A 27,096-nucleotide genomic window follows, 5' to 3' on the forward strand; every position below is an offset into this window, starting at 1 on the left:
GAGAGAGAGAGAGAGAGACAGTGAGAGAGAGACATAGACAGACAGAGACACAGCGAGAGAGACAGCGAGAGAGAGACAGTGACATCTTAAGGCTTGTATCAACTGAATGCGTGTTATCATTGACTCAGCCCAGTTGTGTGCTGAGTGACGCTGATCTCAGCTTTGAACAGGATGTGTGTGTGTACGTGTTTGTGAACAGCTATTTCTATCTACAGCACTATGTCAAGGCTTCTCCTGTGATTCAGGTACACCCCCCCACAGTGCTGTGCCGTCCAAACAGAAATATGAACATCATGGGAATCAGGTGGCTGAGCGGTGAGGGAATCGGGCTAGTAATCCGAAGGTTGCCAGTTCGATTCCAGGTCATGCCAACTGACGTTGTGTCCTTGGGCAAGGCACTTCACCCTACTTGCCTAGGGGGAATGTCCCTGTACTTACTGTAAGTCGCTCTGGATAAGAGCGTCTGCTAAATGACTAAATGTAATGTAAATGTAAATCTCATTTCAGCACATAACAGTCCACCCAGACTGATACTGATCCCTGATCACTCCCCCATCCTGATCAGCTGTGTGATATTGATCCCCTGGAATCAGGATCCTGGAGAACACAAGAGGCTAAACGAGAGAAAAGGCTGCAAATAGGGAGCAAGCGCCTGGTTCATTTAACATGCAGAGATAAATAACATTGTTGTGTTTGCGGTGATTAATCTTGTTGACATTAGCAGTGTTTTTAATTAGCTACAGGGAAAGTGTATGAGATGATTCAATTAATACCAATCTCTGGAGAGAACAAGAGAGAGAGAGAGCGAGAGGGAGAGAGAGTGAGATGGAGAGGTAGGGTGGGAAGGGAACGGAGTGAGTATAGAGAAAGAAAGGGAGAGTGAAGGAGAGAATTCAGGATATAGAGGTGCTGGAGAGAATAAAGGAGTGAAGGAGAGAGAGCAATTAAGTTCTGTTGGCCTGCATGGGTTTGTCGTTAGAGCCACAATAAGTTCATCAGCACCGCTGATCACCCGTTGGTCGTTAAGAAGAGGAAGTTCAGCATGAATGACCATACAAGGAAAACCGCAGGGAGGGCGCCGTGGCAACACTGGCGTGATTCAAGCCGCTTCTGGAGAACGCATCAACCAGGACCAGAACATAACCACACATCATTCAGGACCACTCACGCCCCACTATAGCGCTCTTTCTATCCATCATGTAGTATCTCTCACTGTGTGTGTATACTGTATATGCATATGTGTGTGTTCTTGTAATGCTGCTACTGTCTTAATGGGTTTTTCCATGCCGGGGGGGGGGGGGGGGGGGGGTAACATAATCTGGTGAACAGTTTGGTTTCAGCCTGGTCATTCACCCTCATTGCATACCCCTCCCCTCTCCATCAGCCCCATCCCTCTACCCTCTCCTCTCCCTCCTTCCCTCCCACTCCACCATTCTCTCCTCCTTCCCCTGTACCCCATCCCTCTCTCCACCCTTTCCTTCTCTCCCCCTCTTCCTTCCTTCCCTCCTCCTCTCAACCCTCCATCTCTCCTCGCTAGCTGTGACCACAAAAGGACAGCAATTACTGAAACAGTTTGAGAGAGAAGGGAGGAGGGGAGGGAGAGGGGAAGAAAGAGGAGGAGAGGGGGGAGTTGAGAAGAGGAGAGGAGGAGCACAAGTTAAGAGGAGTTAGGTTGTCACAGCTGTAACACATTTCTATCCCACACACACACTCAAAAACTGATTCTGAAAGGAAGAAAATAACACATTAGTGAGAAACCAAGGCAGCAGTGAGGGTAGCAGGACGTTTCTTTCCTCTATCCTGCTCTCCTGTCTTCTTCCACCCAATTCCACACAGACAGCCAGCTAAGTCAATTAAACAAATGGTTTCTTCTATCAGTCTATTAAAGCGTCTGTGTCCCTGCCTCCACAATGGCCTCCCAGACATTACACTAAGCTGTCGCTAAGCTAATTAGCATGGTGCCCAGGACCCTGCTAGGGGTTACATGCGTGGTGAGGAACACATGTTACTGTGATAACACGACTCTCACACACACACACACACACACACACACACACTGAAGGATTAAGCTCCTGCTCCAGCTGATAGACTCTAAATACAACTGCAAGTTCTTCATTTGTTTATTTCATTCTTGTTTATTTCTCAGCATTATTGTCTGAGAAACTGTGCTGCACCAAGAACTCTCTCTCTCTCTTCCTCTCTCTATCTCTCTCGTCTATATATATATATATATATATATATATATATATATATCTGTCTATCTCTTCTTCTCTCTCCTTCTCTCTCCCAGCTCTCCCTCTCTATCTCTTCTTCTCTCTCCTTCTGTTTCCTTCTCTCTCTCTTGTCTATATCTCTCTCTCCTCTCATTCTCTCTCTTTTCTCTCTCTCTATCCTGAATTTCTCTCCTTCCGCTCCCTTTCTTTCTCTATACTCCTCCTTTCCCTCCCCACCCTCTCTCTCTGTCTCATACATCTTCTGTATTGCATCTCTCTCTCTCTCTCTCTCTCTCTCTCTCTCTCTCTCTCTCTCTCCCCTCTCACACATACCCTCTGGTCAAAACAGTACACACACCCACAAACACACACAGCTATCCTCAGTCTGGACACACATCTAGTTATGCCCTGGTCAGAACACTACACGCACACACCCACCTCAAGAATTGAAGTCCAGCACGGTTTATGGCATGGGTATAAATGAAAGCAGTAACATTATTAGCAGCAGTGTGTGTGAATGTGTGTGTGCACACTGTAAATCCCCTCATTCAGTTATATATATGCCCTTAGGAGTCCCTGGGCTCCCACTATGCTCTAACCATGTGTGTGTGTGTGTGTGTGCGTGTTTGTGCGCGCGCATGGGGACGAAGACGCTGTTAAATCACCTTTGGAATCAGCTCTGCCTCCCTGAGTCCCACACAGACGCACACAGAAATACTGACACACTCTCATGTTAGGCTGCACACAATGATTTCAACATTTCTTCCTCTCACAAGACTCTCTCCCTCTCCTCATAATTTCTTTTTTCCTCTTCTAGTCTCTCGTTCTGCCTTCTGGACAGAGAGAAAGAGAGAGAGACAAGAGAGACGACAGACAGAGAAAAAGTGAGGATACATAAAAGAAAATAAGACAGGTGGAGTGAGAGAGGATAGAGAGAGATACACCCAGGGTGAGAGAGAGAGAGAGACAGACAGACAGAGAGAGAGTGTGAGAGCGACAAAGAGCGAGAGAGAGGGTGTGTGAGAGAGAGAGAGAGAGAGAGGAGAGAGAGAGAGAGAGAGAGAGAGAGAGAGACAGACAGACAGACAGACCAGGCAGGAGATAGGAGAGCGGGGCCGGTGTGTTGCTGGAAGGGTTACCACGCGGTCGGTGCACGAATGAGAAATTGGTTCCCCCCTCCACTGATAGGTGATGCAGCACAACAATAGGTTCTGCTGAGGGGAAGTTCATGGGGGAAGCAATAAAACGTCGCGCGCGGCCAGATCTAATCTGTCACTGCTTACTGCACCACTGCAGAGAACTGCAGCACACTGGCCTGGAATGAGCACACACACACACAGTGTGCAGTGCTCAGGAGCACCCTTGAGTGCATGAAGGTACAGTGATGATAATGTGTCTGTGTTACGTGCTGGTTGCAGAGTTAGAGGAGGGGGAGAGGCAGAGCTGTTATTAATACCAGCAGACATGTTTTACAAACCCGCTCTGTCCTCCTGGAGTAGAACTGACCACACACAGCCTAACGCACACACACACACACACACACACCAACACACACGCACACAACCAAATATGGCTTTCTACAACAGCGTGTGGGAATCTTGATGAGACAGTCAGACAAAGATCCTTCACTCTCTCCCTTTCTCCTGCTCTCTCTCTCCCCCTTTCTCTCGCTCTTTCTCTCTCTCCCACAAACACACAGCTTGACTAGATATGCTTTTAAAAAGTATGAAACATATACAGGGTATTTTAAACACAGGAAGCAATCACCTCAGCATATCACTCATTCACTTCAGCCATTAGAGAGAGAGAGAGACGGAGGGAGGAGAGACGGAGGGAGGGAGGGAGAGACGGAGGGAGGGAGGGAGAGACGGAGGGAGGGAGGGAGAGACGGAGGGAGGGAGGGAGGAGGAGAGACGGAGGGAGGGAGGGAGGAGGAGGGAGGGAGGGAGGGAGGGAGGGAGGGAGGGAGAGACGGAGGGAGGGAGGGAGGGAGGGAGAGACGGAGGGAGGGAGGGTTAAGCGCTGCAGTCCTAGCACACACTAGGCACAGTGCCCCCTGTTGGTGTCCTGTAGAACAGTCTGCCCTTAACCTCCCACACGCGTATGTGTGTGTGTGTCAGAGCATGCGTGTGTGTGTGTGTGTGTCAGAGCATGCGTGTGTGTGTGTGTGTCAGAGCATGCGTTGTGTGTATGTGTGTGTGTCAGAGCATGCGTGTGTGTATGTGTGTGTGTCAGAGCATGGTGTGTGTGTGTGTCAGAGCATGGGTGTGTGTGGTGTGTGTGTGTGTCAGAGCATGCGTGTGTGTGTGTGTGTGTGTATTGTTGCAAGGTTGCTGAAGGTTAACTTTGTTCTCAGCCCCTGGCCCACTCACTGGGACGTTATCATGACTACAGGCTGGTGGTGATTATGGGATGTTCATGATCTCATCCTTCACTTCTCCTTCATCACTGGAGTTCATCCTCCATTACATCATTCAAAGGGCCAGCCAGTCAGTCAAGCACAACATGCAGTAGGTAGAACGTGTGTGTGTGTGTGTGTGTGTGTGTGTAGGTGCTAAGAGTTTCTTCAACAGCTTGGTAGCTAATGACAGCATGTGCCACGGTGTTGTGTTGTCCCCCTATTATGTTATCAGACGTGTGTGTGGGTGTACGTGTGTGTGTGTGTGTGTTGTGCGTGTGCGTTGTGTGTGTGTAGGCATGCATGTGTGTGCGTGTATGACTGTCTAGGACAATGCTTGGATTACCATCTCTCCCCCTCTCTCCTCCCTCTCTCCTCCCTCTCTCCTCCCTCTCTCCTCCCTCTCCCTGAGTAATATCCCACTCCAAACCAGAAACTTGAATTAACATTTACATTTTGTCCATTTAGCAGACACTCTTATCCAGTGCGACTTACAGTAAGTACAGGGACATTCCCCCGAGGCAGTCATTTTGCACGGCCAGTGTTTGAACCGGCAACCTTCTGATTAAATAGCCCGATTCCCTTACCGCTCAGCCATCTGACTCAATGGCTGAGTCGATACTCTGTCTCTCCTTCCTAACCATAACTCCCATCGGAATCTTCCCATATTAATCAGGATTTCCACGATTTCCATTTCTGCATCACTCACACACACACACATCTCAGTGCAGAACACGTACATACAGTAAGCATTCACACACACACACACACACGCACAACACACACACACTCACACCCACTCACACACACACTGCTGTGCCATCTTAATTGGAAATTCCACCTCCACACTAGGCGATGTGAGGATCTTCCTGAATTAATAAGGAATAAATAAATACATTCTGAAGCAGAACCACCCTCCATATCTCCCAGGGGAGAGACGAGGAGTCCAGGCTGATGAGGGGAGCGCTGGTCCAGAGGAAAAGGCTTGGCTCAGCGCCCTTCCCAGCCCCTTACTCATTTGCGATGGAGATTCAATGAAGTCATGTCCAAGCTAATCATGTCCAAATAGTATTTGTGTGAGTGTGTTACTAAATCAGGGTAAATAACTTTTCGAACTCCCTCCCTTTCCCTCCCCTTCTCCCACCCTCTCTCTCTCTCTCCCCCCCCTCCCTCCCTCTCTCTCTCCCATCTCCCTCCCTCAACTTGTGGAAAGCTTGCTGTTGTTGTGAAGGCTTTCTGCTTGTTTACTGAGAAGCAGCGATGATGTAAAACAGGTGTGTGTTTGCACAGCACCGCAGGCCTCTCTGTCTCACAGACACAGACACACTGATTAGTATACTGTGCGTGTGTGACTGTGTGTTTGTTTGTTTGTGTGTGTGTGTGAGAGCATGTGTGTGTGTGTGTTTTCTCTGAGTTTGTATGTGTTAGTGACTGTGTGCGAGTGTGTGAGCTTGTGCATAAGTGTGTGTGCATGCGTGCGTGTAACTCACTTCGGGCCAGCAGGCTGAGAGGGTCCAGGCCTGATGGGAGAGGAGATGTCACTTCCTGTGAGAGGGCCGGTACTTCCTGTTGGAGGTAGAGCTGAAGCATGGAGCCTAGCTGAGTCAGACCCTCCCTCTTCCCTCACTCATCACACCGAGGTCTGCAGAATACACACACACACACAGTGTTCAAATGATCAAATTAATAAGAACAGACGGCGAATAGGAGTCTAACAGCACGGCATGCACACACACACATTGTAATACACACACACATTGACACACATTCACTATAATATACACACACACACACTCTTTCTGTCACACACACACACACACACACAGGTAGGTAAGGAAACAGACCCACGTGTTTCATGTTCCTCTAATGAATACAGCTCCTCTGAGGAGCCAGGAGACGGGTCCAGCTACACAGGAGACACAACCACAGGAGAAGAGACTTAACACTTTGACGAGGACAACCATCAGGACGTGTGGTGCGTTCCGGAGACTTCCGCACCAGCCTGAAGATGATCCTGGCAGCCAGCCGGACAGAATCAGACGGCATTCTGGGAAGGAGGGAGCGGAGGGATCTGCATTCTCGCTTGTGCTCTGGCCAGGCTTGTCTCTGAGAGGGGCAGGAAACGACACAAGCCATGAAGAAAAGATATCAAACTATAAGGTCAAAAGTGCAGGAGAATTCGAGGGGTTGTAGTGTTTGTGAGTGATGTGGAAAGCAAGCGTGTATACACACACACCGGGTTCTGTGGACATACCTGGCAGGCGGTATGACAGTAGCGTGCAGACCGACACTGAGAACACCTGAGGAGAGACTCACACCTGCAGGACAGAAACCAGGATCAGCACACTCACAGGATGTGTGTGTGTGTCTGTGTTTGTGTCTGGGAACTTGTAGCACATTTCTTATAATCTTTATGTTTTCCAGAACTTCTGTTTCCAGTATTGTGTGTGTAGTATGTGTGTGTTTGTGTAGTATGTGTCATATTGAGAGGCATAGCAGATCTCTGAATGTCTTGGTCGGATATTTATGGTTCACATCCTCATGACAGACTAATACACTGCCCAGTGTTCCTGTTTTATCTACGACCCCCCAGAGATGGAAAGTGTGTGTGTAAGTGTGTGTGTGTGTGTGTGCAGTGACATGGGATCCTTGGCGAGTGTGTTAAGGGTGTTATGATTCAAGCTGAGTGGAGACACAGAGAGTGCAAGGGCCCAGGCGTACTAGCCTCTCATGTAGCCTGAGTAAGACAAAGTGGAGCTCTGACTGTGTGTGTGTGTGTGTGTGTGTGTGTGAGAGGTTTGACACAAGCATTGAGACATTGCATCTTCCAGGGGTATATACTCAAAGATTAGACAAGATTGATTTCTTCTTTAACACACACACACATGCCTGCTTCTTCTCAACCTGATAACAGAGCATGTGACTGTTGGTCAAATCTCTCTCGATTTGTCTCAGCGTCTGAATCTTACAGCTGTTTTTGGCTCGACACCTCCTCCCCCTACCACACAAATCAACACACAACGTTGTGTGAAGATAAGTGAAGTCATATGAAGTAACTACAGATGGAACTTGTCAAATGTCTGAAGTTTGGAGAAGCAGAGCCTAGACCAGGCACACACATTTCCAGACAGTCTAATCCAAACCAAGCTGTTTATCTGAAGCCTCTCCAGAGCTGTGTGTCAGTGACATCACTCTCAGGGCCTCCTAATAGCCAATCACGATAAGAGGCTGTCTGATTGGCCCTCCAGATAGACATGAAGCAGCTAAGTGGAGCCTTCTATCAACAAGGAAAACAAACAGGGTGTAGAGGGTGTAAGTACAGGCAAACACACACACACTTAGGACATTGGAAGTATGCCAGTCAGTGTGGGAAGGTTAGAAATGAGGCCTTCTAGAATATGCGAAAACAGAGATGGGACATTCTAGAACACACTTAAACAGAGATGGGACATTCTAGAACACACTTAAACAGAGATGGGACATTCTAGAACACGCTGAAAGACATTAGGACTCAAGTCATAAGATCTACCAGTCCTATGAGGCCGACAACAAGATGTTAATGTGGTTGGGCGATTTCTACTGTGCCTGCATGTGTACTTACACAGTTTACACATGTAATATGTTATTCATGTTATTAATAAGACTGATGTTTAGAGGGTCTGTACAGATGGATGGATAAACCATTTAATAAGTAATAACAGCTGTTCATTGGTTAAATCGTCTGTCAGTCAAGACGTGAGAGATAAAAGAGATTTGCACGTCATCAAGCTAAATATACTAGTCTCAGTGACGAACACTGGGATGGAACAGAAAAAAGTCCTCCATGCATTAATATGGGATGGATTAGTTAATGACTCTTACAGCTTGATAGCCGCTCCTAATATCAACACTGATTCACCGTGTGTCGAAAGAGATAAGCTGCATGAGCTGACATTCACTGGAAGCTTCCTCTGCTATCGCTCACGTATGAAACGGCTTCGTCACAGACTTTCATCTTGGGGCGATTAGAACGGCAGAGAGAGAAGGATTGTATCTGGGCGGTGGGACACTTCCTGTTCAGATAGAAACACTGAATCTAGAACTCAGATGGGACCTGTGGAGGAGGGTGTTGGTGGGTTCAGACTTCATGTTCACTGTTTATAGCCTGCTGGCCTGGGACCAGCACTACGAGCAGTGTTTTGGTGTTTATCGGTTGTGTGTGTGTGTTTACTATACTGCTAGTGTCGATGTTCTGCTTAGGAGAGTACTGGGTTGGGGTGTGGAGCCAGGAGGGGTGCTCATGAATACATCACACACACACACACATCTCAGGAATATATTTAGAGGGGGATTATTCAGAACCCCAGTCAGTAACACTGAATTAAAATTGCAGCTCCCTCTCTGTCTCTATTGAACATTTTCATATCAATTACCTCTGCAGACAAAGGCTTACAAAGAATCAGGAGAGTGTGTGTGTCTGTGTGTGTGTGTGTGTGTGTGTGTGTGTGTGTGTGTGTGTGTGTGTGTGTGTAACAGAGAGAGATGTGGGTAGGTTTGGGTTGGTTAACCAGTCTCTATACTCTGTGTGGTAATTAATTACCTTAGTGAGCTGAGCTTGTGTGCTCATGTTTGTGTGTGTTTAGGTAATTAATTTCCGCAGCCTGATGTGTGTGTGTGTGTGTGTGTAATTAGAGGGGTCCTCTTCTCTGAGCTGTCCTGTTGTGCCTGACTGCTTTTCTCATTTCCGAGCGTGGCGTATAGCTCACTTTAATATGACATGCCTGTGTAGTGTGTGTGTACAGTTTTGAGCTGCATGTTTGATTGAACCAAGCCCTGGTTTAACCCTTGACCCTGAGTCAGCCATCTTGGGGACAGAACGGGGGTGGCGGGGTGGGGTCAGTAACTTGAGTCACTCCAATCACTCCAGACCAGGAAGTGACATTAGATCTTGTCAGTTTGAGTCTGCCTTAACTTTGTATACGAGCTCAGCTGTGGCTTTGAAGGGAACGGTGAGCTCATGCTAGAGTAGCGCACACACACACACACACACAGCTATTTGCAAACAGCAATACATTTAAGTGAGGCAGTGTCTCTGAGTGTGTGTATGCGTATTTGTGTGAGGCAATTTGTGTGTGTCTGCATATTTACCCAAGGACAGATGTTTAGAATGTTTTTGCTGCAGCCGAGAGAAGAAACAATGATTGGAGGGAGGGAGGGAACGGGGAGTGTGGAGGGAGGAGGCAGAGATGGATGGTAGAGGGAGGGAAGAGAGAGAAAGGTAGGAGGGAGGGAGAGAGACAGAAGGTATAAGAAGTGTGGGGAATGCTGACTAGTCTCTGAACTAATTCCCTGCTCTCAGTCTCTGCTATGGAGCTCTCCTGTGAACACTGCATGTTTCCTGTCTTATCTAAAGTAGGTATTTGTATGCTTCATGACTGACTGGTTCCGGACTTTTCATCCCATCTCATATATATATATGTGTGTGTGTGTGTGTGTGTGTGTGTGTGTGTGTGTGTGTGTGTAATTGAAAGGGGGGGAGCTGTGTTGAGGTTTAGCATGCTGAGAGGAATTAAGCAAATACAGTGAGCTTTCTAAGCTTGGTAACTGAACTCAAGTCAAACACTGTCTGTCAGGTTCTACTCTAACAGAACATCTGATCCAAGGGCAGGTCCAGTCTGTCTGGTTCTACTCTACAGCCAACCTATTGGCTAAAAATTTCTACAGCAATCCTTTTGGCTAAGACTTCTACAGTTCTCTTCCCCCCTCTCCTCTATCTCCCTTCCTCCACTATCATCTATCTATCCATGCATCCCCCCTCTCCCCCTCTCTGAGTGTGGCTGTACAGCTGATAATCACTTACTTGTGTACCTATGGCTAGTAGTGTCTCTTTACCAGTGTCAGAGAGTGTGTATGTATGTGCTTGTGTACATTCAGGTTTTCTAAACCCGGAGATCTCATTAAGAACAAACAAGCCAGTCAGGCACCTGGCCAGACTAACCCACCCTCCAGCTGTCCAACACTCTCCATCACACACACACACACACACACACACACTCCCCACAAGAGGGGACACTTTCAATCCTATGTGTGTGTGTGCGTGTAGCCCCAAGTCTTACAGCTGTTTTAGCAACACTAACATCGGTGTGAGGGGTGCAGCATGTTAAATCAATAGCATAACTGATCCTCACCCTGGTTTCTCTGCCTCATGGAAATAAGGACCCAAGCTGCAGGCTTAAGCCACACCATCACACACACACACACACACACACACACCATCACACACACACACACACGACGTGATTCCTTATTGATTCCTCACATCACCGTCTTAGCAAGAGCAGTGCCTGTGTGAGGTCATTCTGAGGGGAGTTGAATATGTTTTTGAAGTATTGAATAAATGCCAAGCTATGTCTGTGATCCTGGCGTGTGTGTGTGTCCAAGTGTTCCATAGACAGGGACTGTGAATGGAGTGCCACAGGCTCTTGGACCACAGTGGTGTTAGTTGTGTACTAATCTCTCTGAACCACCTCATTCCAACACCACCAGAACATAGCAGTACCATGGTGGAGGATCATGGTCAGGACCTGCACCACGACCAGAATCTAGCCTTTATCCTGACTAGAACCTACAGTGGTGCCATAGACTCGATCCTGTAGAAACCTGCAGGGAAATACCTGGGTGCGATAGATTCGTGTCACCCATCACTCCCCCTGTAATGAGACCTATGGCGACAGAAGAGGCTGAGGGGAGCAGCACGGAACACAATGAAGACATCCATCAGCCTGCTTTGGACCAGCACTTTCATCTGATCCCCCCCACACCCAGAAAAGAGACCAATATAGCATGGTAGCTTGAGGCCAAACTTGTCTAAATCTAATGTAGGACCTGCCAACATGAAATGGGAGGTCTCTTATTAAAAAGCCCAGACTTGTCACTAATATGAAGGGTTTCGGGAGAGGGGGAAGATTTGTGAAGCGTTTCCACAGCCTTTCAGCAGGCCCTGCACAGACAGGAGCAGCACAGCGCCGTATATCTGCTCAACACACGACGGGGCTGTAAATTTGGATTTCAGGCCTGAAAAACCAGACCCGGCCATCGAGTCTCTAGTCTCTCACTCTTTCTCCCTCCATCCCCTCTTCTCCATCTCTCATTCCCTCTCCCCCCCCCTCACCTTTTCTGCCTATGGTCTCAATTATTCCTCTTTCCCACCCGCTCTCTCTCTCTCTCTCTCTCTCTCTCTCTCTCTCTCTCTCTCTCTCTCTCCCTCTCTCCCTCTCTCCCTCTCTCTCTCCTCCCTCTCTCCCTCCCTCTCTCCCTCCCTCCCTCCCTCCCTCCCTCCTCCCTCTCCCCCTCCCCCTCCCCCTCTCCTCTCCCTCTCCCTCTCCCTCCCCCTCCCCCTCCCCCTCTCCCTCTCCCTCTCTCTCTCTCTCTCTCTCTCTCTCCCTCTCTCACAGGATGATGTCATGTTGAGCGGATCAGCTCGGAGTTTAGACTAAAGCTTTTTTTGTTTCGGTTGTCAAACACTTCCGCTCCATGATCCATCCTGAGTGTGTGTATAACCACTTTACTGTCGGGTCAGTGGACTCACAGTTCCGGATGTGTACACACACTTACTGGTTCAGCAACTAAAAACATATCGTAGACTTGAGTGTGTGTGTGTGTGTGTGTGTGTGTGTGTGTGTGTGTGTGTGTGTGTGTGTGCGGAGGGGCTCAGGGTTTGAGGTCTGATTGCCCTCTGTAACAACATTATTTCCCCTAAAACAACTGCGGAGAGTACATAGGCCCTCGGCATGCAGACACGCACACACACACACACACACACGCGCACGCACACATACACGCGCACACACACACACACTAAGCCCATCTAGAGGGGTGAGCAGACATGCCATTCATGAAAAAAATAATTATCTACAACAATACCCACCATAAACCATAACAAGAATGGAGCAGTGCCTAGAGGCTGGAACAAGACACCCATGGTGACTCACCCAGGGCCAGGATCCAGGGCACAGTAATATCTCCATGAGACTGGGACATGAACAACCTTCTCCAGGCCTGGCTTCATGGACCGCACCGCTTCCTACTGTACCAATTATACTCCACTAACCGCACAATCCCAGCTCCGTTGGGAGATGTTGTGAGACAAGAAGGAATGATGTGGACTATATATGGGTCATATGGACTGTTCTACCTAGACTAGTTTCTCTGCGTTGCTGTGGAAGCGTGTTTGGCAGAAGGGAAGGGCATCACAGGAGAGGATGGAATGTGTAGAGGATGGGTAGGTCAGTGGTAGAAACATTTGAATATGGATCAAGAGGTTTCAAGTTCAAATACACTCCTGTATGTCGCGTTGGATGAAAGCATCTGAACACGTTAATTAACCCCGGCACTGATGTCATGGAAATAATGGAGTTGAAAATCCACTTATTTTCTACATTGGCACACAGCGCACCAACGTCTCAATCATGAATAATTAATCAAAGTAATTAGGAGATTTAGTTTGATTTGCAATAAATTCGAAGATTAAGTATGCACGATCCGTCAGTCACCATCCACAGAAGTGTAAGAGCCTTCAGAGAGGGTCGGGTGACGGGACCATGGTGGTTAGAGGACGGATCAGCACTGCCTCCAAGCGGCCGGATAACAGTATTGCAGGAATGAAACGGCATGGTCTGGCAAAGAATAATGGAACATTAAGTGTTATATTGCCATGACTTGTTTTCAATCCCATTCCAATCCCATTCTTTTGATTTTGCATGAACGCGCTGCTGTTGATTATAAAATACCTGCACTAACTCTATTAGCTTTAAACATTTTGAGACTAGTCTAGAGACTAAAATCTTAGGTCCGTTTTGAGCAATGCTAACGAATGCCAGGCTGAATGTTTCGTTTCAGTGGTTTAATGTCGTATCCTTACCTTGAGAAGCAGTTGTGGCATACTTTTCTAGCCGACTTATTTGACACACAGGATGCAAGCGGCTGAGCCGAGCAGATGAGCTCTCCCGCAAGAATCTTCTGTGTTGCCCGGATACCGTTCCCTTTCCCTGGACTAACAAATCGTTCTATTTTAGGATTCATGATCGACCTCCTTCTACCAGCACGAGGACTGATACCAAAAACGTTAAGGCTCCAGGCAGGAACGCTTGACACACGTGAAACCGCGAAAACTGTTTACATCCGTAGTAAACGTCATGTGTCGTCATTACGTCAGGCGTACCCTACGACAAGAAACTTCGTTCCGTTCATTTTAGACCGACATGATCCGACACAAAACATAGGGACGAATTATTAACATTAATAAGATTAACTACTTTTAACTAACTAACTAAATAACTAACTAAAGATTAGATAACTTGTAAGTGGTGAATTACTGTAGGTAGGATGACCTCATCCTGTAGCTATAAAATGAAGAAAATCAAAATGTCCATATCTTCAGCAGTTTTTAACTCTGGTTACACCTATTTGCACTAGATACCGGTATATAAACTCATTATAAAATAATAAAAAATAACCAGTCGGTTTTTAGTTTCCAACAATGACATTTACCCACAGGTCAACAGGAAGAAACATACAGCTGTGTCAAGTCATTAAGACCATAGACATATATACATGTCTATGATCAAGACCAGTCTGGTTGCCAGGTTACCAGTCAACTTCGACTTCTATATTACAAACATTATGTAGTCCTCTTCCTCATCACATACATAACCTAAAAGCTACGTAAATAACTCGGTTTCTTATGGAATTTTCTACACCTAAAAGTTGTGCTGAATAAAACGTCACCTTATTCAAGGCATCATCTTTTAAGTACAACTGATTTACAAAACCATCTGCGTTACCCACATCAACGGAAAACAAGAACATAAAAGGTACATGCACAATCATTTTTTGATCTGTTGTTAATTTTTTAAACTTAGCGGGCAAAACACATATTATATTAAAATCAGAGGAAAAAAACCAACATTAAGACAAAAGAGTGTCTGAGCCAGCCAGAGCACTCGTGCAAATACAAATTAAGAAGGAAGGAAGGATAGGCTACGTCTCAATACTGCATAGTGGTTTCTTCCTCTCTCCTTCTCCTTTCCTCATACTTAATCTTTCACCCATAAAGAACAACAAGGACGACAAAGATGGACTCCATCAGTAAAAGTTGTTGAGAAAGCATCTGGAAATGAACCATTGAAAACGTAGGATGGGTTCTGAGACCACTGCAACAAGGAAGGAGGAGATGAAGGGAACCACGTTAGACTATTGAGATGCACCCCTGGAGACTCCAGCCTACTCTGGTCACCTCTGGGAGTGACACAAAGACCGACTGTGCTCCAGATTTTCAGATAACGATCAGTTATGTTGTCTTCTGAATCGGTATGCTTAAGGACTAGGGAGAACAAAAAAAACCTACAGTGACAAAAAACAAAACACAAAAAATACAATATAAAATTAACACATTTTAAAAATGAAGACAGAACTAATCAATGATGATGATCAATCAGTGGTCGTAAGAGGTAATGCAGAGACTGAGTTTAAGATAAGAACCATTGTCACACAAGAAAGGGTACCCTCGAGTTCAGATCCGAACATACTGAAGGAATTACAATTCTCAGACAAATCAGCGTTATTCTAGTACCAGACACGTACCTAAACGCTTCAGAAAGCCACCATCATCACCATCCTTGTCATAATCCTAATTATTATAACCGCCATCCTCTTCATCATCATGGTCAAAATAAGAATCGAGAAAAATAGTTGGAAGCTACTAGAATTACCATCACCATCATCCTCACCTTCCCCATCCACCCCTGGGGGGGGTGGCCTGGGGCTCGTACCGTACGCATCCACAGGTAGCAACGCTGACCTGGAACCAGCGTGTCCACGTGTGTGCGTTCCCTGCCCACTGGTGAGTGGCAGGCCAGACTGGTCCCAGACCAGCACTCCTGCTGTGAGACGCTTCGGTCCAGGTCTCCTCTAAGCTGTGGGACTGATACCTTCTCCCAACACAAACATTACACATCCCGACACAAACATTACACACATGCATATTGCTCTCTGTCCTGGGGCCTGTGCAGAATAAGCCAAGCTTTCTGTCAGGGAAAGTAACCGACATAAGCCTGGATTATTCTGTAAACTCGCTTGACGGAACAGGCATCTGGTCTCTTTCGTTGCATAAGCTCTGTGGGGCACATCCCAGTGAACGACACCAGGATGGGCGAGCACATTCCAGAACGGATGATTTCAAAGTGGATGACAACAGGGTGAATGCTACACCAAGGACTCTGTACTTCCCAGGAAACCTGGCTGTCACACAAAGCAATGCGTTTGTTTTCTTGTACATTTTGCTTCCTCAGTAAGGTGCCACGTTGGCGTACGAACGCTCTGCACCCCAAAACAAAACAAACGGTTGATCCTTTGTTGCCTGGCGACAGCTCATGATTAATGACCCCTGCAAACTTCTGTGTGCAGTGGGACCACTAATGCCTTACACCTTACTGATCCTCACTGAGGACTAAAACAGAAGAATAATATATTTTGTTTAAAACAAAGCATCATCCATAAACGGTTTAAGACATGATTTCATTATATTCTATAACCACAGATAGTTGCTTGATATTCGAGGTTCAAAGGTTAAAGTGTTTTTAAAAAGGTGGCTTTAAAAATAATAACGTCTTCAAAATGTCTTGAGTGGATCAGCCTGAAAGAGGAGACGTGTCACTTCCTGTTGCGTCATTCTGATCCAGAGTCCCAGTTAAGGAGATGAGCCCAGTGTAGTGGGGCTGACCCAGGGTCAGTAGAGTGGAGTCAGCCTGTTGGGGTCCAGCTTGGGAGCTGACCCAGGGTCAGTTCCAGCTGACAGCCTATGTCAGTGGAGTGTTTCACAGTATGGCTCAAGCCTCATACGGAAAACAAACACACACACGAGCATACATACACACACACTTCCAATGCCTGCCCGCTCTCACACACACACACACACACACACACACACACGCACACACACACACAGGCGGGACTCCAGAAGTAGTGTAACAGAGGGAAACTCACAGAACGGAACGAGAGAGGGAGACAGAGGGAGTTCAATCGTGAGACCTCTTTTTCACATCTCCCTCACCCTCCCCCTCCTCCCTCCCCCCCTCCTCTATGACCCCAGGGTCAGCCAGTGTCGGATCTGCTCCAACCCACGATGCATCTGGTCCAGGTAGAAGTCGGCGTTGCGGGAAAAGTCCCTGCAGACGGAGGAGTGGGCGTCGCCCAGCGCGCAATAGAGAGCGGTGCCTCCCACGCTGATCACCACGGTAACCAGACACAGCAGGAAGAGCAGCAGGCAGGAGTCCCCGCCCGTCATGTCTGAGAGAGAGAGAGAGAGAGAGAGAGAGAGAGAGAGAGAGAGAGAGAGAGAGAGAGAAAAGGAGGAGGAGAGAGAGAGAGAGAGAGAGAGAGAGAGAGAGAGAGAGAGAGAGAGGGAGGGAGGGAGGGAGGGAGGGAGGGAGGGAGGGAGGGAGGGAGGGAGGGAGGGAGGGAGGGAGGGAGGGAGGGAGGGAGGGACAAAAGAAAGTAGGGAGGAAGCAAACGGTTCTATTACATGACATCACTTCACTGTCACATAAAATACAAATGCGTTTGGATAGTGTTTTAAAACAAATCTACACGCACACATGCACACACACACACTTACCCTGGTCATAGACATCATCAGGCACCTTGAAGCGGACCCTTCGCTTGGCAGGTGGTTTGTGAGTGGGAGGGGCAGAGCTGGAGGCCACAGACACATCCTCCACACACGCACTCCTCCTCTTCAGGATGGACACCAGGCCTGGGGCAGGTGCGCTCTGGAAGACACACACACACAACTGATTAGACAGAACCTAGCTTGGTTCACGGAAAGGCCCACATGCAGTGGCAGAACCTGACCAGCAGGGGTCACTGATGGTGACTAAGCTGTCCATCAGGGAAACCAGAGAAGGACAGTAGATAAAGTGCAGGATGGAGTGATGGGGGAGGAGGAGACGATAAAGAGCTTTTTAATTATCCATCCAGCCTCCAGGAAGGACTCAAGACATCAATGAAGAGGGAAGGAGAGGCTTAGAAAAAGAAAGAAAGAGGGAGAGGGAGAGAAAAAGAGAGGGAGAAATAGCAAGAGAGAGGGAGAGTGAGAGAGAGCAAGAGAGAGGGCGAGAAAGAAAGAAAGAGAGAGAGAAAGTGAACAGGTGCACCTAGTTCCTGTCTCCATGGCCTCCTGGCTCGTCTCCAGGGCAGGAAGTTCCATATTTGGTAACGAGGCCTTAATGAGGGCCGAGTCTGCCTCACTAATTAGACACTGACTCTCCTCCTCTCCGCTCATCCCCTCGTTCTGCCCTCTCCTCCTCTCCGCTCATCCCTTCGTTCTGCCCTCTCCTCCTCTCCGCTTATCCCTTCGTTCCGCCCTCTCCTCCTCTCCAGTAATTCTTTCTCTTTCTCTCTGGCCCCACTACTCTCTCTTCCTCTCACTCTCTTTTCTCCTGTTCTTTCTTTCCTCTCTCACCCTTTTTAAAGGTTCTTTTTCGACCAGTAGCCTTCCCTGGACCAGATTCGGGGAGAGGGAGAGAGAGATCTAAACTCTAGCTTGCGCTGAGTATTGATTTGGCAGTGAGGGTCAGGATGAGATGACGTTTAGAGAGGTCACGAACGTGTATGTGGTTGTGTGTGTGTGTGTTTATGCTACGTGATACAGAATAAGCATGACTATGAACAGCCTGTCCAGTTCTTGAACCCACTTGTAACCGTCTCCAATCTCACAAAAACATGACACACACAAACATGCACGAACACGCACACATACTGACCTCTTCGACAGTGATGCATTTGGCCAGATCATCTAGAGAAGCTGCTCCTACAGTGGTCGTCATCCTCTCCACCCCCATCAGGCCCTCCCGCAGACGCCCTTCCTGCTCCGTACACTGGGCCCCCTCGCGGAGTTGGGCCTCCTGGTGCAGGTGGGCCTCCTGGTGGAGGTGGGCCTCTTGGTGGAGGTGGACCTCCGGGTGGAGGTGGGCCTCCGGGTGCAGCTCCACCACCATGCCTTCCATTGGGTGAGTCTTTAGAGGCACTGACAAATCAGTCCCCTCCTGATCCTCCTCCTCGTTAAATTCCTCTGCCTCCTCTGCCTCCTCGGCCTCCTCCACCTCCTCTCCCACTCCCTCAGGGTCAGACCGGCTCATTTCCTTGTCCTCTGGGGGATTTGGTCTGACCCCCTCCGCAGTGGTTTGTTCCATCTCTGATCTGGGTTCTTCAGGACACTCGGCAGGGGGCCTGTCAATCAACTTGTCTCCATGAAAACCACCGGTGGCCCCTGAGGGATGGCAAGTCTCTGTCCCGCCCCCAGCCGAATAGTCATTAGAGCAGAGGGTGTCTGTCAAGGCTGTAGCCGATATTATTGGTTGAGCGTCCTGAGAGTCCCTTTGCACTTCCTCCATCCCCTGTAGACTCTCAGCCAGCCAGTCTGGAAGCAGAAAGACTCGTAGAAGTCAAGTGAAATTAAGAACATTGATCTGATAAGAACACTAATTCAGTTACAGACAAGAAGACCAGCTAGTTTGTGCGTGCGTGTGTGTGGTGCATGTCTGGCCTTTGAAAGTGAAACCTGGATATGCAATGCCCCGTTTGTGTTTTCAGAGGTAACACACACCCGTGGGTCCTTGTGTGTGTGTGTGTTCTGGTAACTCACACCTTTAGTTCTCTTGAGCTCCCCTTAGGTTCATCAATAACTAACAACATCTAGGCCTAGAGACCTCCCCAACACAAACACACACACTCACTCACCTGAGCTGCATGAAGTCAGGGTGGAATCCGCAGTCTCCGTTTCACACACTGGGGTTTTCAACAGAGAGTCTGCAGATGCATGCTACGCACACACGCCAAACAGAATTATTATAAATGCTGAGTACAAGCATGCACAAACACAAATTCGTATTCTCTGTCACACAAACAACAGGGCACCTTACCTTTCCTGGTTCAGTGCTGGGTCTGTGATTAAAAAGAGAAAGAGGGAAAGAAAGAAAGATAGAAGTAAAGATAGAGACAGAGGGAAAGAGAGAGCGAGAGAGTCAAGGGAGGTCAGAGAGAGAGAAGAAAGAGAGAGAAGAAAGAGAGAGCGAGAGTCAGTCCCAGCAGGTATCTCCTTGGTGACTGGAGTTCTCACAGAGTTGAGGTGTCCTTACTCATCTCAAGGAGGCTAAAATTAGCAACATGCCACATCTCCCTCGCCATTTATGTGTGTATGAGTGTGTGCGTACGTGTGTTTGTGTGTGTATGAGTGTGTGTTGATGAAACCATAGCAGTTCACCAGCTCAAATGACATAAAGTGCAACAGCAGCAAATGGCCATATGTTTTAACCATCACCAGTTACACGATGGTTGCCACGCATGACACACACACACACTCATGTACCTAACATAGACCAAAGCAAACACACACACACACACACACACACACTGACCGCTGGTGTGTGCTGCAGATGTGCGCTAGTCTCTCCAGCTGTCTGGTCTCCAGGTCTGTGTTGCAGATCTTCCTGCCCTGTCTCTCTGAAACAGGAAAGGTCAAAGGTCAAACAGTGAGCATGTCAGTTTCAGCAAATGTTTACATTTTCTTCACTGATTTAACTCAAACAAAAAGCACACAGGGGTATATATGCCAATCTGTATGTGAGTATGTGTGTGAGTGCATGTCTGTGAGTGCATAAGAGTGTGTGTGCATAAGAGTGTGTGTAACGCCGTCGCACCATGGGTGGGGGGGTGTTACTTCATTGGTGAGTGTTAATGTGTGCTGTACGAGTGTGTGTGTGTGCATGTGTGTGTGTGCACGCATGTGTGTGTGGGTTACTGTGTGTGTGTGTTACCCCACTGCTCCTGCAGAGTAGAGAGGTTGGCCAGTAGTCTCTGATGGTACAGTCTCTCCAACTGTACACACCACACCGCCCTCTCAACTGGCATGCAAGGGGTTAAGGTCAACTCAGAACACATATGTACACACACACACTCACTAGGAGGATAGGATGAGGGAGTAGGAGAGAAGGGGGTGGAGGAGAGAGAGAGAGCGAGAGACAGAGAGAGAGAGAGAGAGAGAGAGAGAGAGAGAGAGAGAGAGAGAGAGAGAGAGGATAAAAATAGAGGGAGAGGAAGACAGAGAGGCAGAGAAAATGATCAGAGAGAGAGAGAGATCAGCATGCAGCGTGGCTCATGTTTATGCATGTCAGGAGACAATCCCTCCATAGATTCTCTCTCTCCCCTCCTCTCTCCCCTCCTCTCTCTCTCCCTCACCTCCTCTCTCCCTCCCCTCCTCTCTGAAAGCAGCTGCACAAGCATGCTGGGAGTCAGGAGCAGGGTGTTAACCAGCCTAGGGCCATTCCAGTTTCACCTCACCCATGGTCTCAACCTGCATGGTCATGACCACACACACACACACATCCACATTCAGACACACACCCCCATACTCTTGTACACATAGCCACATACACACAGGAAAAGAGAGGGATTGATAAGGATACAGTCTTCCTGAAGGACGAAGGCTTCAGCTATCTGCAGGGAAGGAGAAGAGAAGGGATAACAAACATGAGCATAAATAAGTAAACAAACCAAAACAACAGGTGTTCACACGACAAGCAGCTGTGAGGCACAGGCGAGTCCAGACACACCACAACCAGCCTACTGTAAAACAGGAATGATTGACAGGGCTCAGGACAACATCTGACAGGTTAAAGTTCTCCTAGCTAGCACAGCAAACACCACAGAGAGGGGGGGGAGATAGTGTGAGAGAGAGAAGAGAGACAGTAAGAGAGATGGTGTGAGAGAGAGAGACAGAAAGGGAGAGAGAGAGATCTGCTGACAGTGACAAGTTCTCCAAGTTTCCCCACACATCCACCTGTAGAGTGGAACAGTACACCCCCAGAGCTTGACACGTACACAGACAGAGAGACAGACAGACACACGGACGGACAGGCACACAAAGACAGACAGAGAGACAGAGGGAGAGAGAAACAGAGGGAGAGACAGACAGAGGGAGAGACAGAGGGAGAGAGAAACAGAGGGAGAGACAGACAGAGGGAGAGACAGAGGGAGAGAGAAACAGAGGGAGAGAGAGACAGAGGGAGAGAGACAAAGAGAGACAGAAGGGCATGCCGGCAGAGAGACATGCTACCTCTCCAGTGACTTGTCTTCCCAAGTTAACGTAACAGAAAGATAGAGAGAGAGAGAGAGAGAACAGGGACGTGTGCCCACCGTGTGAGAGAGAAAGTGAGGAACAGTGAGTGAGTCAGAGAGAGGGACAGAGAGAGAGAGGGGGGACTGCTCGCTCTGATGAAGTAAGAAGGCGGTACCAACCCACTGACCTTTCTCTCCCTCTTTCTCTCCCTCTCCCTCCCTCTCTCTCTGCCATAAATCTACATAAATGTGAATTGTGGCTCGATTCACTACACAGTTCTGCACTGTGTGGTTGGGAGAGTGAAAGCGTAGAGAGAGCGAAAGAGAGAGAGGAGAAGGGTGGTGGGAGGAGAGCGTAAGGAAAAAGAAAAGAGGCTTTAACACTTCTGCCTCAGTGTGTATAAGCTGCCTTTAATCACTATAAACTGTATAAAGTTCCTCTACATAACAACCACAGTCATCAACAACTAGCTCATTCTTTACCACTCTCTATCTCTCTCTCCACCCCCCTCCATCGCCTCCACCCCCAACCCTCCCCTCTCCTTATGTATGTGTGTGTCTCCCTCTTACATGTTTGGTTAACAGATGACCTTGAAGTGTGTGTGTATGTGTCTCTGTATGTGTTTGTGTCAGTTTGCCTTCCAGGTGTGTTAGTTTTTCAGCAGATAGCCCATCTGTCTTGTAGACATTCTAATCAAGATGACAGACTTTCTGTCACACCTGGTCACATGTCCTGTCATTCAACAGTGTGTGCGTGTCATCTCAGACACAAACACACACAGAAAGTATGTGGCAGATGCTGTGGATCACCTGGTGCAGGTACTGGGGCAGGTGTGTGTCATCTCCACGTTCCCCAAGATCCTGCAGACAAGCCAGGAGGGCAGGAGTAGGAATGGGTCCTGTGGTGCAGCTGGTCCCCACAGTGGAGGTGATGGGTCCTGTGGTGCAGCTGCTCCCCACAGTGGAGGTGATGAGTCCTGTGATGGTGCTGATGGGTCCTACGGTGCAGCTCGGTTCCACAATGGAGGTTATGGGTTCCACGGTGGAGGTGATGGGTCCTGTGGTGCAGCTCGGCTCCACAATGGAAGTTATGGGTCCCACGGCAGAGGTGATGGGTCCTACGGTGGAGGTGATGGGTCCAGCAGTGCAGGTGAATTCTAAGGTGCGGATTCCAGATCCAGCAGAGCAGGTGAGGAGTCCTGGGTGTGAGGCGTCACTTTGGGGGAGCTCCTCTCGAGTTGTGGTGAGGGGGCTGATGGGTTGTGTAGTTTCTGGAGAACCAGAGGCTTGGAACTCTACCAAACTGCCTACAGTTTGAAGAAGCGAGACAAATAAAGAGAGACTTAGACAACCTCAACAAGTACAAAAATCTTTATGAAGAAAATAAAAGTTACGGCATGTGCTGCTAACAAAACCACCGGCACCGTAATGTGTTTGTGTGTGTGTGTGTGTGTGTGTGTGTGGAGCCCACAGGAGCAGAAGGAGTCAGGCCACACCCTCCTAGCTAACAGACCCTTTATTGTGTTTCCCAAGGAATTTCATTTTGTGGCCACTGCTGGTGGTGACGCAACACAATAATGAGCCAGGACACTCCACTCAGCTCAGAGTCAAGTAGCTCAAACACACACACAGACACACACAGACACACACAGACACACACACGCCTCGTCTCCGCTACATTATCTTTTAGCTAGGAGGCTAACCAGAGACGCTGTGACAGACAGATGACAACACGGCTAGCGGCGGTGAGCTAACAGACTCTAAGTGGATGCTGTCAGAATGACTCAGCTAACACGCTAACAGACCATCCAGCCTCCAGGCTCCTCAGCGGAGGCAGGAGAAGATGGAACGACAGCGTGGTCACTCACAGGGTCACTGTCGCTGCTCACGTCTCCTCCTCCTCCTCCTCCTCCTCAGCCTCCTGCCTTTCTCCTTCTCTCCTCCTTTATCCACCACACACTCTTTCTCTTCTTCCACTCCCCCTTCCTCTCTCTCCCTCTCATTGGTCATAGTTCACGTGGTCACTCTGACATCATTCAGTCTAATCTGGTCCACTAACCATTTAACACACAGACACACACACACACGGGTGTGTGTCCAGACAGTTGGGTAACCTAAGGTAATACAGTTACAAGCAAAGATTAGCCAGTCTGACCCTGGTCTGGCATTAGCTACTTAATGCCAATGTCCCTTCCGCTCTGCTTGAGCAATGACGTGTGTGTGTCGGTGTGTGTGTGTGTTTTTACCTGTGTCTGAGAATGAGGAGTCTGTCATCGGCGTGTCAGGTGACTGGCCACGAGTCACACTGCTACTCTCTGACTCCTCCCCCTCTTCTTCCTCCTCCAACATCACATGATCCCTGTCCTCATCCTCGTTGTTGTTGAGGGAGTCTTGCTGAAACAACTCTCCTCCACCCCCCCTCCTCCTCCTGCTGCTCTCCTCCTCTTCTGACAGGCTCTGGTCAGGTGACCGTCCATTTGGATCATGTGACAGATTGTTCTGGAGGTCGACCCGCGGAAGACCCCCTGACACCAGAGGCCCCTCCCTCTCACACTGACCTGACACACACACAAAATAAGATTGCACAACATTTGTACCCATGGTGACAGATTTCCAAGCTAACATAACAACTCCATTTCGGCCACAGCTATAAAGTACTGTCTTAGGCTACTGCATTTTAGTGGTCGCGGAGTCGAGGAATAGTCTGTTTTTACAAGCCACATCGCAAAGTAACCACATCTCAGACATGAACAAAAATACTAAACTATCCTAGGCCCTACAGTAGACTTCTATCATAGACCCTAATGCTCATAAACAGTCATCAATAAAAAGTCAGATAAATGATAAACAAATTAATGATACCAACCAACATCCATGAGTCTCCACCTCTGCAATCTGTACACATGAAGATTGGCTCCTCCCCAACTTTTACTAGCCACGCCCCTTCAGAGCCCTGCTGTAGGGAGAATGAGAGAGAGCTATCAAGCAAGAACAAGCCAGAGAGAGAGAGCGTGAGAGCGAGAAAGTGACAAAACGAGTCTGGTGTCATTCCTGTGCAACCTTTTATGCAACATGAAAAAGGTTAGGTCGATTCAGCAGAGGGCAAAACCTAACAACATACACACACACACACACAATGAATATCTGCTGTCAAACATCTTAAACGTTAGATCAACACAAAGGCACAGGCACTGTAGCGGTCACACGTGTTGGACCAGATAATCGTTCTGCGAACGACACAGATTAGAGGCTTGAAGCAGTCGGTCAGTTAGCACTGCACACACTATGATGTCCAGCGTGATAACAGATACTTTACTACACACTTTACTACACAGTACTTTATTACTCACAAAGTAATAAAGTTCTGTAGTCACACACACACACACACACACATCTATCTGGTGCAATTCCACCTTCTAATCTAGAGTTTTACCACTTGGGCCTTACGGTAAAACACAATTCCTCCAGGACTCTATCCCACAGAGAGAAGGAAAAGAGAGAGATAGAGAGACCGAGAGAGAGAGCTAGACAGAGAGAAAAGTAAAAGAGACAGAGCAGCTGTGGCTTATGCAACCTTGCTTTCTAAATTACAGGTGTTATTGGGACTTCATTTCCCGAGAGTGTGTGCGTAATACATGGTGTGTGTTCATGTGTGTGTGTGTGTAACCAGGCGTGGTGGAGGCAGATGAGCTTAGTTGTGTTATGCCTAACCTCTCTCTGAGAGAGAGAGAGAGAGAGAGAGAGAGAGAGGGAGGGAGGGAGACAGAGAGAGAGGGAGAGAGAGACAGAGAGAGAGACAGAGAGGGAGACAGACAGGGAGACAGAGAGAGAGGGAGACAGAGAGAGAGACAGAGAGAGAGAGGGAAAGAGAGGGAGACAGAGAGAAAGACAGGGAGAGAAACAGAGAGAGAGACAGAGAGAGACAGAGAGGGAGACAGAGAGAGAGACACACACTGAGAGACAGAGAGAGAGAGACAGGGAGGGAGAAATAGTTAAACCAACATCTTGGAACTGGATGGCACAAGGCTGGACAATGTCCCTCTCTACCTCCTCCAACCTCCCTTTTCCAGCCTCTTTCGCCAACTCTCCCCTTCCTCCTCCATCCCTCACCCACCCTCTTTGTCTCTGCCTATCTTCTACAAGGGGGTCCATGAATAATGAAAGACAAGAACACACACATCTTGGAAGATACAAGAGTTGGAAGTCTGCAACACACACACCTAAGTATTGGATGTTTAAAAACCGAGCCGGAGTGGATTTGGCAAAACTCACACACATCTGAAACAAGTGACATTAAATCCAGCTATAAAAGATTAATAATATACAACAGGCTGTCCTGGGGAAATAGACTGCATTGGGTCAGGAATCGGTGTCTCCTGTATGTAATGTAATGTTCCATACGATTAAAGTGCGGCTCTCAAGTCATGACTGTTTTGCCAAGAAAATAAAGGTCCTATTTTAGAATAGGTCTGCTTTAGCTCTACCTTTGTCATTCTAAAAGTACTCCTCCTTGCTTAGTACAAGCCTCCTAAATCGTGTTTGCCTGATCTTTACGGTCTATTCAAAGCTAATATGCTAGCTAGCTAGCAGTATACGGGCAACTTATCAGATCAGATGCCACTCTATTGAGACCCATATATGTGATGGCTTTCCTGCTATCGTAGCATACATTTAAAGGTATATATTTGCTGTTAATCAGCTAGCTACTAGTGCTGATGTTTTTAACCAGCAAGCTCATTTACATTCAGTAAATGTGCGTTAGCTAGCTCACTGGCTATCCAACACATCTGGATGCCAGTCTTAAGCTAGCAGGCATTGTGAATGTTGGTTAATGTCATAGTTGTATGCCGTTGACTAAGCCAAATGATTAACAATTATTTGTAGTTACTCACCAGTAACAGTAAACCAATTCGTAGGTTATGCTCGAATCGCCGGGTAGCGGAGATGCACTGCTGGGTACAGACCACAGCTAGCTGCCTGGCTACCTATAGAATAATGTTTTGCAGGTCGGTCTTTTTTACACATACCTTGGCTTTCTGATCCAAATGAAGATATTTTGTCGCCATCATGCGGCAAAACACAACACAAGCATACAATTTACTGTAATTTACAGAATGCTAACAAGTAGAGGTTGGCAAATATGCTTTCTTCATTTCATACTTTCAGATAATGTGTAAATTATTTACCTGAAAAGCTAGACATAATTCAATAGCATTTTGAATAGTTGCGTGGGACTGAATTGGGGAATACCTTCTGGACTGTAGCGTTTGGAGACCCCGGGGCCTGTTCCATAAAGCGAGTTTACCGAAAAAGCCAGTCTTAGTCGGTAAACTT

The 27,096-nt window shown here is 47.9% G+C and overlaps 2 protein-coding genes across 4 annotated transcripts; both read right to left on the reverse strand.

The window, feature by feature from the left end:
* Positions 1-589: 589 nt before the first annotated feature.
* On the reverse strand, positions 590-13,737 carry smyd3 (SET and MYND domain containing 3). The gene is given in 7 exon segments (XM_067260949.1): positions 590-597; positions 6,102-6,233; positions 6,236-6,253; positions 6,460-6,517; positions 6,610-6,717; positions 6,866-6,929; positions 13,511-13,737. Coding segments are annotated over 7 exon segments (549 nt in total). The 5' UTR covers positions 13,672-13,737.
* Positions 13,738-16,726: 2,989 nt separating this feature from the next.
* Positions 16,727-26,747, reverse strand: cnsta (consortin, connexin sorting protein a). Of its 3 annotated transcripts, XM_067260687.1 has the most exons (12): positions 26,655-26,743; positions 24,629-24,718; positions 24,009-24,320; positions 22,573-23,069; positions 21,111-21,141; positions 20,463-20,549; positions 20,064-20,148; positions 19,569-19,590; positions 19,387-19,468; positions 18,411-19,066; positions 17,264-17,417; positions 16,727-16,935 (listed from the first exon to the last, which is right to left on the reverse strand). In XM_067260687.1, exons 2-12 carry the CDS (start codon positions 24,636-24,638, stop codon positions 16,727-16,729), a joined length of 2,145 nt encoding a protein of 714 aa, XP_067116788.1. In that variant the 5' UTR covers positions 24,639-24,718; positions 26,655-26,743. The 3 variants fall into 3 exon arrangements, with proteins under 3 accessions (XP_067116788.1, XP_067116786.1, XP_067116785.1); XM_067260685.1 differs by lacking the exon at positions 19,569-19,590 and having other exon boundaries at positions 20,042-20,148; positions 24,629-24,740; positions 26,655-26,747; XM_067260684.1 differs by lacking the exon at positions 19,569-19,590 and having other exon boundaries at positions 20,042-20,148.
* Between the last annotated feature and the right edge of the window lie 349 nt (positions 26,748-27,096).

The sequence above is a fragment of the Osmerus mordax genome, chromosome 22, assembly GCF_038355195.1.
Source record: "Osmerus mordax isolate fOsmMor3 chromosome 22, fOsmMor3.pri, whole genome shotgun sequence".
Lineage (NCBI taxonomy): Eukaryota > Metazoa > Chordata > Actinopteri > Osmeriformes > Osmeridae > Osmerus > Osmerus mordax.

Bases quoted from the DNA above. Each gene is read 5' to 3' on its own strand.
- cnsta (XM_067260685.1), bottom strand. The intron at 20,149-20,462 runs GTAACACACACA...TTCCTGTTTCAG, and splicing joins TACTCTGCAGGAGCAGTGGG to AGAGACAGGGCAGGAAGATC. The intron at 19,469-20,041 runs GTGTGTGTTTGC...GTGTGTGCGTAG, and splicing joins CAGTGTGTGTGTGTGTGTGT to CATGCATCTGCAGACTCTCT.